Source organism: Choloepus didactylus, chromosome 8 (assembly GCF_015220235.1).
Source record: "Choloepus didactylus isolate mChoDid1 chromosome 8, mChoDid1.pri, whole genome shotgun sequence".
Lineage (NCBI taxonomy): Eukaryota > Metazoa > Chordata > Mammalia > Pilosa > Megalonychidae > Choloepus > Choloepus didactylus.
The window spans coordinates 98,445,134-98,458,222 of record NC_051314.1 but is presented as its reverse complement, the minus strand read 5'-3'; the positions used below and the strand labels follow the sequence as shown (position 1 = coordinate 98,458,222).

The window sequence follows — 13,089 nt, the reverse complement described above, 5'->3', positions numbered from 1 at the left end:
ACTGAGATTATTTGTGAAATAATTTCTGTAATGTGGGGCTTCCCTACCTTTTTCATGACATCCATTAAAAAAAAAAAAAAAAAAAGGGTATCCTGAAGTAAGCCAGTGAGGTTGCTGGAGGCTGGGCACCACGTAGCAGTCTAAGGTGCAGAGGTGAACCCATCTGTGATAAAAGAAATAATTGCTATTTGACAAGGAGGAAAGAATATTGAGCCCATTTATTTTTGTTTTTAGGACTGATGAATAAAGGTAAATAAAAAAATCTTGTAGGTTAATAAACTATACTCGCACGAATACTTAAGATCAGTAAAGGGAATCATCAGACTCCATGTCATTCATACATAAAATTTACAGAGCAAATAGTTATCCTTTTAAATATTTTAATACATACTTAAAAATGGACAATTTAGTATTATATAGTTACATAACATTGATACTGTGGATATGTGGATATATATATTTGTTTTCAGTAAAATATTTTCATGCTTATAAAAGTCACCCTAAGTTAACATGGGACAAGAAACAACACAGAGTAGAAATAAACCAAGTAGCAAATAGGATATAAGTAAGGAAAAAATACTATAAAGCAGTTACATTGTTGACACACAAAAAAATAAATAAACAAACACACTTTGCTATTATTTGAAGGCAATTCACAATCATTTCCAGGAAATCTGTGAGAATTTAAGGCCATTTGTTCTAAAGTTTAGACACAACTTCACAAAAACTGGTAATTCTTGTAAAAACTGTACATGCAAAAACTCTATACAATTAATTGTGGACAGGCAGATCAGGATAGAGGAGTTAGTTATTTCACAAATGTTTTGTGCACTAAGTCACGTGGTTGTGTATATTTAACTTGGAATCTTACAAAAGACTTCCAGCCTATGCACCCTGTGTGGCAATGTGGAAAGGTAATAAAGAGGACTTGAAATCAAGAGAGCTTAGTATCCCTTTGAATTAAAATCTCTAGCCAAGATATAATGGAATAAAAAGTTTAAAACATCTGCTACATGGTGCACAGTTAAATATTCTTGGTTTTAATCTTTCTAAACAGCATTATAATATAAAGATGCTACTTTTTACACAAAGTATATTCGGTGCATTTACAGTTCACAATGTTTGACTTTTTAGTATTTCTACTTAGCATTACAAAATATAAACTCACTGCTGTCTAAATTTAGAACCCCAACTCCATGAAAAATGCATGTTCTTACAGGATTCCCATCTGCTAAACTGAAACTCCCATATTTGGCAAACAGTGGAGGGAAACTGGTTACTAAGCAGCTGTGGCTTCATAAGACAAATCAGTTACTGAGAAATTCAAAGTACCTTTCTCTTCTCTTATTTGCAATTGTATTTGTCCAGACAATCATTCAAAGAGATATTGCTCTTGTGATTATAGCTATTGCAATTTAGAAGACAAAGGATTCATTATTCAAAATGCTTAATTTTAAGAATAGTTATAAAAGTATTGAAATTTAAAAAGTAGTAACATGTAAACATTGATACAGAGACTGCTTTCCTATACACATAGCAGCCAAGGACAATATTTGAGTTAAAAACATAGGTTTGTGCTTTTTCCCAACAGCACATTGGAAATTAGCCTTTTCAGTCAAAAAAAAATTAAAGATTCAGAGAAGACATCCATATTTTGCTTCAAGCATTTAAACAAGTTTTCTGTTGCTCATGCAACCATATTTACAGTTTTGGTTTATGAAGAGAATTAATTTTGGATCCAAGAAAGCACATTAACTAGTACTGTGGAAATCAAACTGAGAAAAGTATCTCCTTCCCTGGTTCGTTACAGAGCACCAGGCACCAAGCATTGACTCAGCAGTTCCAAGGGATGTGTAGTTAATGTTTATGCATTTGGAGCACGATCATATTTGAGTCTGTAGCGCATGTGTCGGTGGGGTATATGGGGGAGGCGCAGGGGATGGCTTGATTCCTCGAGCTCTCATGTAGGAAAGAAACTGTTCAGGGATCTCGGCGAGGACATCTTTAGCCAATCTAGCCATGCTCAGTATGTGGTTTCCGCTTCTGTCAATATAATCCCGGAATGGCACAAACTAAAACACAGGTGAAAAAAAGTTATTTCACAGACTTCAGAATGCTGTTTAATAGACATAAAAAATAGTAGATGTAAATGTTTGATGTAAGGGAATTGGGAAAGCCCAGAGTAATGGTGAGATGGATAACTGCCTGACATGTTTTTAATTAGTTGATACGATACAAATAACTATTTAAGTGACCTTTCAAATATATGCTGCATCTAAAAAGGGACAGAATATTTTCTGTTTTTTTTTTCCCCCAGTGATTCATGTCTCCTGGTCCTCCTACACCCATCATGTTGCTATATGTGTTTTGCAATTTTTCAGTTCCATACATATCCTCTGAATGCAGAAATCTCATCCAATGCAGGATAAGAAACAGGGTGAGGTTAAAAAAATAAGTAAGTAAATTGGTAGGAACCTGGACTATTTAGTACACTGAGTCTTGCCCCAGATGTTGACTTTCATAGCTATTATTTATGAGGGCCAAACAGGAAGTCTTTGTGAAATTTTGTTATCCTTATCATTCGTAATTTTACATCATAAAAAATGATTACTCGCTCTCTATATAAGCAATCATTTGAGAGTCCTTAGCCCACCACCAAATATGCTGGCAATAAATTTCCCTATTACATTCTCATTTATAATGGTTCCTTAAGTTAATAAGCACTAAGGGTATTTGTTCAATTTCCTTTGGGATAAGATTCTTGAAGCAACCTGTACGTGACTGGAACTTCTGATGTGATGGTTTGGGAACACCATAATGTCAGGTCTTAAGAGCAAAGGCACAGGGAAGGCACTTTAGGATGTTGAACAGTTTCTGAGTATATTATTTTAAAGTTTGAATTAAAGCTGTTTTCTTTTTCCTTCCAGAGAAAGAGTGTGTCCACTCCCATCTCATACTGTAACATAATTGTTTTAAATTCATTTTGAAGAAAATTACTTTTGATTTAAACAGTTACTCAAAATATACTTTCAGAAAATACCTGTTATTAAGTACATCAAGTTACAAATTTAAATCAAATAGGTGTCATACCTTTTATGTGTTGAGAGCAGACTCTTTTAAAGGATTAGTAGAAAATTACTCCTTCCTTTGTAGATTAAGGTATATTGTAAGCAGAAGCATGCCTATGTGACTATAATTTTACCCTTTCTGCCTCTGCTACCAAGAGGAAAAATTCAGAGTGGATTTTGGAAAAATGTGATAGAAAGTGACACATCTTGTGCTTAGGTCTGAAGGTGGCTAAGTAAGGGTAAGAAAAAAACTAAGAGCAAATATAATCTTCAGCTTGGATGGGGATGTGAACTTTTGTAAAATCAAACCATCTAGCTATAAACAAGGCTTAACATTTTTCACAAGAGGTCAAAGAGGTGCAACAAAAGGTGAGGTTTATTTTTCTCTTTGAAACTGTAATTAGAAAAGTGGGAAACAAGAATCAACACAGTTGAGGATGAATGAGAAAACAGTATTCAATTGTAACTATAGTTTTCTTCTTTCCTTTGTATTTTACAAAGGCAATGAACATTTAGGAATGTTGGTATGGATAGTACTACACATAATTACCTTTTAAATTATTTTTCTTGTTAAAAGAGCTCAGCTTTTCAAAAACATGTAGCTACATTTCAGGGAAATTAACATCTAGGGCAAACAGTTTATACCTGCAGCTCTCACCTGCTGTTGTCTTTCCTTGACTCTTAGATTTTTGATTCTTTGCCTTTTGTCTATACAATGGACATTAAGATCATTTGTCTTTGTACCCCCTATTCTTACAAACTCTGGATTCAGACTTCCCGGTTCAAAACTCGGTTATGCTACTTATTAAGCTGCAGGGTCTTCAGCAAGTTATTTTCCACTTTGTGCCTCAGTTTCCTCATCTGTAAAGTGAGTATAATATTAATACCTATTCCAGTGGCTGTTTGTTAGGATTATGAAGTAAGTTAACATATGTGTTTATAAACTGTGTTCAATTCATAACATGTACTATGTGCTAGCACTATCATTATTATTATTACTATTCATCAATACTAAGAGTTTTCAACCTAGGATCTGAGTATATATCCATTTAACTTAGGTCTGTTAGTTATTCTGATATGCCTTTCGAGTATTAGGTGGCCTTGCCCCCCAGGTTTAGAATCACTGTCATAGAATGTCACTGTCATCAAGAGGAATATATTTCATCCCACATGTGTATTGGGAGTAGAAAAAACATTTTGAAGAACTTTCTATTCACTGACCTAGATTATCTAAACCTTTACCAAAGGAACATTCATCTCTTCAGTCATGTCATTTGGTACTCTCATAAGTGAGAGGTGAAAAGCACATGCAACACTTCATTTCCTTCTCCAGATATCTTAACAAAATAAGCCCTCTTATTGGAAGATTGCCCACATCCCTCTGCCATTACAGCTTTGCACTCACTCAACCTCTCCGACCACTGTTTATTGTCTTTTTTAATCACTCATTTCTGATCACTGAAGCTGGGGCTCTCCTGCTCAAAATAATCCCTAACACATTTTTGAATGCAGGTTTATCACTATTACCACTAGGAATTAGCTTGGATCCTAGAAGTGTTCAGATTAGAATAATACATGACTTTTCATTTTGCGTTAATTTATCACATTCACATGAAGTAAACATGTTGTTTTCTAGAAATATACCATATCCTTGACACTCCACATATTTTTGTCAGCCTCCACCTAGGGCAAGGACAATGTTCCACATGGCTACTCTATTTGTGAAAACAAGTTTGAATCAGTTTGGGCAAACAGGCTTTTAGTTGCTGTTCTGCTCAATTTTGTTTGATTGTTCCTACTGTGCAAAGCTCCATTAGTGATTTTCAACTCTAAGCCTTCAAGGTTATTATTCTCTTTTTAATGGAAAATATGATTTAAATATAATTTTTAAGGGAATGATAAGCTGGCCTGCAGCTGCAGGTGGACAAGGAGAGATGACGTATTATGCACAATGGCCAATTTACAGCACAAACAGACCAAATGCTTTTACATGTAGTGATTTAAGAAAATAACTCGTGTTTCATAACAACCCTAGGGTCTAATCCTGCTTACTTTTTATACTGTAGTCCGTGAGACTGAAACTTCAAGTAATGGATATAATCATGCATAAAACTGAACATAGTGTCATATGATAAGTTACAGCTGCTATGAAAAAGTGACATAAAAAGGCCTTCCCTTTGGACTATTCCAACATGCTAAGTAATAATAGTAACTGCTACTGATATTAATGCATTTATTGATCAAGTGGCAAGTCTTCTGTTAAGAGATTTAGTACAAAATCTCATTTATCCATATAATGAGAAAATGGAGACTTAAAATGTTTAACTTATCCAAGGTAGTAATAATTATCAGCTATTATTTGAATGCAAATTAGTCTGACTTTGATGCATTAATTACTATAGTAATATGAAAGGGGGAACAGATTATAATAATCTACATTAGAATTTTGCCTTTTAGGAGAGTAGATGCATTACAATAGAATATAGGTTTTGGAATAACAAAAACCATTGGAAATATAGATCTACCAACTTATGTCCAAATAACTTTGCACAAGTTGTTTAAGTTCCCATTTTTGGTGTCACTTTCCCCTAATTGTAAATAACTGAGGCAAAAGGTAACTAGTACTTTCAGGAAGATATAAAATTACACAAAGTGGAAGCAAGGGGAAATTAATTCAGGGGTGGCAACAGATGGCCTTTTGGAAGGGCTGGATAGCAGGAAATTTCAAAATGTTGGATTTCAATCAGCATAAAGGAGAGGAAAAATATTCCAGGTAAAATGACAAAAGAAAATAAAAGCAAGTACAACTGAAATGTGTGATGCAAAGAGAGTTTAAAGTCCTATTTATCTAGACAAAGTGTGTGTGTGGCTAAAGAGGAAGATTGGGGCAAGGTCATGGACAATCTTAAACATCCATTTTTAGATTTAGGATCAAAGTTATATAAAATAGTTGTTAAGAATTTTAGAATCAGACATCTTAGGATTGAAACTTGGCTCAGAGCCTCATTAGCTGACTCATTTCCTCATTTGTAAGATTCTGGTAATAAAAGTACTTATTGCATAAAGTCCCTTTAGTATTAAGTGAAGTAAGGCTGTAGCTCTTAAACGCTTAATAACTAATTAAATATTATTAGTATATGAAGAAATTGGAAGCTCTTTAAGATTTGGAATTTCATTTAGTTTGCTTCAAAAACATATGAAATAGAAAACAGAAAATGTAGAAGAGCCTAAATAACACTCTGTTCTCTTATAATGTTCTAGCCAGTAGTGTTCACACCATTAATTGTGATGGTCAGATATTTTTTGATGATGAAAATGTGCCTTTCTAGAGGCAGGGCAAGTTATTCCTCGAAAATAGCTCATATTTTCTTTGTGGCTAGTATGACCTGGGGAACTTTGATGGTGTAATGTTTTTAAACCTTTTTTCAAGATGAAGACAGAAAATGCCAGTTTTTTTTTTGACACAGTATTATCTGTAGATGTTGATTTGTCTACTATTTTTTAAAAGACCAATCACTATTTAGAAATTTCTCCGGGAATGGAAGAGAGTGTATTAAATCTTCTTAACTAAATATGGGCAGGTAAGTCATGATGTCATTGTAATGAAAGGAGCTAGTAAATCCATAGGACATTTTAATTTCCTATTCAGTATCTATAAGACATCCTTCAGTTCAATTTTATGTGGCAGAGTCTCTTGAATGTTTGCCTATATCCTAGGTACACAAGTTTACCAGTGTTACCTGATAGTATTAGGCTGGTCTCCAGGATTCTGACTTTCAAGGGGACAGGGAACTTTTATACTTACAAAGCTAACAATACTATGGAAAAAGCAAAGGTGAAAAAATGTGGGTCTACAGATAAGGAAACAAAGGTTAAGTGGGATGTATTGACATTGTTCAAGATCAGAGTGACAACGTTACAATTTCACAGATCCTCTGTCTCCTAATTCAATATTCCATATCCATTGAGAGACGCTAAATACTTATATGATCAACAACATTTTTAATTTTATAAATGCTAATAGGTAAGGCTTGGGTTGTCACTAACATAACACTGGTCCTCTTAAAAGAAGCTTACTGATGTAACCAATCGTAGCTACCTCCTAAGGAAGAAAGTAATATCACATTTCTCTTAGCCATAACTTAAATGATACTCTGAGATATGAGACTGCCTCTGGAAATGTTGCAAAACTGCATTACAACAGCAATGTAACACATTCTAAAGGATTTCAAATTCATACTTCCTTTCAGTAATTTGATTTTCTGGAAACAGTGAGCCAAATATTATGGAGAGCTTTTAGATAAAGCATAATTACTCGGACCTGTAATTATGCTGATGAGGTAAGGTGAATAATCAGGCATCTAAACATGAACACAAAACACATGGGATTCTTAACTAGATGACCACATCACCACATTTCCTGTTGCTTTTAACCTGGTCATTTTTGTGTGTGCGCTATTTACCAAGTACTGAGGTTGAAAAGTTTAACTGATATTTAATTATTTTTTGAAACTGTTACACAAATGTTTCTATTTTAAAATTTAATTTTGATGACTATTGAAGAATAATGGTTTTTCATTTTTATCAACATATTAAACTTTATATTATTTTCTCCCTCAAATTATTCTAACCTTTTTTATTGAGTTCTTTTTCAGGAATGCATTTTATGTACATTATGTCATTTACTCATCGTAAAAAATGTTATTTATTCCCAGAAAACTGAAATTTAGCAAGCCTGTCCAAAAGGACTCAAAACAAATTTAATGACTGTATTATGCAGTAAATATGCAGGTTATTTTTTAGGAGATAATATTTATGGCCATTATTTTCTCCTCTAAAACCTTTCACATTTTGTGCTCAAGTGGTGCTGAGATCTTCCTTTCTCTACTTAAAAAGGTGCATTTCATCTTTTCTTTCTGACATCCTAAAGAGTCTCCTAAATGGAGACACTAAAGTACAGAACATTTTGGTTGAAAGAATTCTTTGCTTTCAATAATATATTTTAAGTCAATTTTTGGTTACTGATTTTCAATCACCTCAGAATAGTATGCTTTAATTAAGTAGTTTTCTTGATTCTGACAGAATTGTGAATTTGTGTATGTATGTAAATATATATCTCCATTATAAAATTTCTAGTTTTCTGACCATAATCTATGGGACAATTAACTGAGTGCTTGCTATAGTCTAGGCCCTTTTACTCTATGTGCATCTTATAGAGAAGCAACACACTAAATCTAACAGACCCTAAGACTCCTGATTTCAATATAAGTTGTTTATTTATAAATCAGCCTCTTCAAAGTCACCAAAGTATCATTTTTGTTTAATTTCTTACCTGTACAATGTCCCTTTCAGCATACTTTCCTCTGGAGGACACTCGTACATCATCTCCATCTAATTCAACCATTGCTTAAAAATAAAATATAATCATTTATCCAGTGCCTTTTAGCCATATACTTAAAAACAATGTAGAAAATAAGAAAACTGTTATCTATGAAGTAACAATCTGTCCTATGTTAAGGCCGAAAGCTTGTTGACCCATTCATCATTTCATTCATTTCTCCCAAACAACCCAACGGAGTGTACATTTTATAGATGAAGAAAGTGAGCCAAGCCCTTGTCTGACCCATTGAAAGCTGGTAAGAGCCAATGCAGCATGGAACAGACTTTAGGAACATCTCCCTGTCCTAATGGTCCTCACCTCTGGACAATATGCTTACACAACTAATTGGGCAGGGGACACGAATCCATTACATTTTAATTTATCTTTCCAATTTAAGAAACTCGGCACTAATCACCATAGAATTTCCCATAACTTCATTTTCTTTGAAGCAATATTTACTGAAAAATTATAACAAAGTTCTATATTCATAGTACTCAATTTTCACTTTATAACTAGATTAAAAAGGGAATTTTATGCCCTTATAGGGATTAAATAAAGTATAATTTTTGTTGGTAAGGAAATTGAACATTATATAAATCCGCTGGTATTTGGGAATGCTGTGATTTAATAGGACAGCTGGTAATATGGTAATGCTATGCTGCAATTAAGAAAATTTTCCAGAGTTTATTAAGAATTCTCAAAATAATTACATGGGAAATGCTAATGTGTGCTTACAGTATAATTCTATTACTGATAATTGTTTTATATACACATAACATTCACCAGACTCCAGAGAGCCACTTGCAATTTTAATGTTTGTCTCTTCATCTCCAAAAAATCTCTCTTAGTCAGAATACAATCCTCATCTCTTAACTATTTTCTTCAATGCTCATGTAATTGATTTGGGTTAAAAAATATTCATTTTGATTTTACCTTTCCATAGGTTCACAAGCCAATGTTTGGGCTGAGGCACTATTAGCCTACATAGTTGACAGAAAGCTACCACTCAATAAGTCCTTTGGGTACATGTTATAATTTAGTAAAATGTGTACATTACCAATAATAAGGTAACTAACTTCTTCAAAATATGAAAGACCTATGTGCCCCTACTTCTTTATGCTTAAATAATTTTAGTTCATTTCTTTTTTAGCCTAGATCTGCTTTCACATTCATTTGAAACATAAATCTACATTGATTGTCACAAGCCAGTCATTGCAGAAACTCCTCCTTTATTCTCTAATATGCTAATAATTCATAAACATTAAATGGGAAACAAGAATCTGATGATAACCTGTCTCTTGGATCTTCCACAATCTCCATTAGTCTTTGTGACTATTTTATTTCAATTAATGGAGACAATGACAGACATTCAGGTAATAATGTATTAGAATGAGATGCTATAAAATCTCTCTTACTTTTCTGCATGTCATTTGGGTTAAAAGGCTGCAGGCAGCAGGAACTGGAGGCTGTGCTATTAAAAGCAAGGAGAAGAGAGACAACATGGAAGATGTGGAGGAGTGATTTTACCCTCAGGTTTTCAGATCATCTGATCCTAAAGGAGACTGGGATTGTGAGCTCCAGATCCCCATCAGTACCTCTCCACTAGGAAGAAGGTGTCGGAGAGACAGCGCTGTACTTTCTTCCTAGCCATGGGAGAATAGAATCCTTCTATTTCTACTTTTCTCCTAACTCAGATCAAAGCAGGTAGCCAGATGCTGATTTAATTTGTCTCTTTGACTTCCGACTGCCTTTTAAGGTTAAAGGGATGCTCTGAGAAATTCTTCTTAATGAAGTTGCTCTAAATAGGAGTAAAAAGTAATTGTAGGAAATTATATGGAAAAATTTTAAATGTTGCTTTTTGAAATACAGAAAAAAAATTTGAATACTAATTAATCTAATAGGTTATCCTTATATCCTCTATCTTCAAACATTAAATGCCAAAATACTGCTTTTCTTGCTCATGCAAAGAATGACTTTCTGGATAAAAACTGTGTAGATACTGGATTTATGTGGTTAGCTGATAAAATTCGCAAGTTGAATTTTGTTCTTTACTTAGGTCTATTTATATATGTGATGTATAAGTTTACTCTCTGGTAAATATGAAAATGTTGAAAGGAAGGCTTTTCTGATGGGATAGTAGCAGTTTGCAAGTCAGAGCTTTTCTATATTTAGCATGAGTAGTCTGTCCTTTTCTTCTTAGCCAGTGAGAGAAGTGATGTGTTTTGAGAAGAAAGAAAAATGCTTTAGAGAAGTTTTAATTGTCTCCTAGTGGGACAGTCTACTTTTCTAGCTCAGTCCCTGGAAGTTTTCTCATCCTATTAAAACTTCCATCTTGATGAAGGCAGAAACTGTGTGTTGCAAAATTCCCAAAAGGGAATTCTACTGGAAAGAGAATTTCTCTCTTTGTGCATAATTGTCACTCACTTTCCACACAGAAAGAGGAGAGACTGAATGGATTATTGAAATTAGGAGAAGGAATCGAGCTAATCTCTCTCTCAGGGCAACCTGTGCTCATGATGAAAGCACCTCCTCCACCTGGCATCCTCAAAAGGCTGAGGCCTGGGGATAACGATGAAGTCATGTAATCCAGGGAGGAACAACTTGTGGGAAGTCTGAGTCCAGGTTAACCCAAATTCTCCAATTTTGCATTGCTAGTAATAATGCTGATATGCTGGCCATATCTCAGGGCTACCTCCATATTTTTTTTCAGTTAGACAGGAACTCAGAGAGAAAAGTATGATGAATTATCATAACTCAAAATCCTAACCAATAAATTCAATGGGAACAAAAGAAAAGAAGAATATAATTAGCTGTGACAGCTGGATGAGGGTAGTACCCAAATAGCTTTGCCTGCTGCTCTGCATAGAATTATGAGACAGAAATATATACCAGCAAGGGTCAGTGGATCTGTATTCAGGAGTGGGAGCTCTTGAGGAACAAGAAGCAACTAAGGTTTACCATGTCCAATTCATATAACAAACGGTGGACTTCTCAGGAGACTGGCAGGCCTGAGATGGACCCAACAAAAGGTTCATTCTTGAGAGGCAGAAGCAAATAGAAGCCAAAGACGCATGAGTTATTTTAGCCTGGCAGTGGCGAAGCTTTTTGAATCACAGTCCATCATAGATTAATGCAGAGTACTAAGTGCAGAAAGCATTAACTAGAAAGATGTGGTTTAGCTTCCCTGCCTCCAGCGACAAGTCTCAAATTCACACCTGAGGTACAATGTAAACAGAGGCAAACACCCAGAGAAACAAAACATTAGCTCAAGCAGTAGCAGTCAGGTAAGACTTCAGAAACTGGAAGATTATGATAATGACGAAGACGACCAGCCAAGCATGACTTTCCAGGGTCACTGATAAAACTTTGCCTGTAATGCTTTAACCTCAGACTGAAAGATTTGTACTAAACTTATGGAGAAGGGACAGAGGGTTAAATGGGAATCATAGCAGTGATACTCATACTATAATCTGCCACCTATGTGCCTAAGTTAACAGGTTATTTATCCAAGGTTGTTCCAAATATTTTCATTTCTGTTAATGTAAAAACACCTGAACCAGGTAGATATTGTGTAGTCATGTAATTGCTGTCTATCACAGAGTTCCCTTAAAAGAATTCACCAGATCACTAGGAACAGACTGTCCTTGAAGATTTATACAGATCAACAGTGATAAACATGTCATTTAATTGGCAACTGAATAACACCTGAGCCTGAACTGAAAGCTACCCAGTAAGTCATTTAAGCATAATTATATAAAGTCCCATTATATCCCAGCTGGTCATTTTCATTGTATTTTGTTCTTTCACTTGACAGAACTTAAATATTTATAAAATTAATGTTTATCACCTAGCTAGGATCTGAAAATCCATTAAATTATGCTTAACATTGCTATTCATAACCTAATAGTTTAGTAATTTAGACCTCATCCTTAAAGGTTTTTAGTGAATCCAGAGTGTGTTTTGCCTTTAGAACAAAACCTCAATTTATCAGTCTTAAGAAATACTATTTTGAAGTATAAACCATCTCTAATGAAATGGAGAACTACATATTGGATTAATCTTCAAACTATAGAGATAATGTCCTACTTAGAAAACAGAATCTTCTAATTTCCTCACCTTAATAGACATCATGACATATCAATATGTATGTTTATATGTATACAGACATTACAGAAAACAAAAATAACTTATGAGCATGACACATCAGATTAAATAAATTCCAGGGAATACTACTGAAATGTTACTACTCACCATCAAATTCTGCCGGTCCAACACCTACTATTATTATTGACATTGGAAGTTTTGAGGCCTTCAAAGAGAAGACAAATCAGGTTACAACATTTTTTATGATGAAAGATATATAAATTTAAAAATAGTATGGAAGCAATGAAACAAAAAGAAAATAATATGCTGAGTTTAATTTTATTTTTTCATAGATGGTCATTAAAGTCACTTTGAACATATTTAAAATTGTTACAGCAGAACAATATACTTGATTCCACTGTTATCTTTTCCAGACTAACTAGATATGCTAATCCAGTGGCACATTCCTCAAGAATGACCCACCCTTGATAAGACAAAACAAAAATTAAGGAGCATCTGTGTTCACTTGCTGCTGTCAACTAAAGTCTTCCTAAGCTA

At 34.2% G+C, this 13,089-nt stretch overlaps 1 protein-coding gene across 3 annotated transcripts in view; it reads right to left on the bottom strand.

Moving 5' to 3' along the window:
* Nucleotides 1–221: 221 nt before the first annotated feature.
* The window catches only part of CPNE8 (copine 8), a 252,147-nt gene continuing 239,279 nt past the window's right edge, over nucleotides 222–13,089 (bottom strand). For all 3 annotated transcript variants that reach the window (XM_037845646.1, XM_037845647.1, XM_037845648.1), the window contains 3 exons: nucleotides 12,700–12,757; nucleotides 8,401–8,474; nucleotides 222–2,072 (listed from right to left, as the gene is read on the bottom strand). In XM_037845646.1, coding sequence (XP_037701574.1) covers nucleotides 1,884–2,072; nucleotides 8,401–8,474; nucleotides 12,700–12,757 — 321 coding nt within the window. In that variant the 3' untranslated portion in view covers nucleotides 222–1,883. The remainder of the gene's footprint in view (nucleotides 2,073–8,400; nucleotides 8,475–12,699; nucleotides 12,758–13,089) is intronic.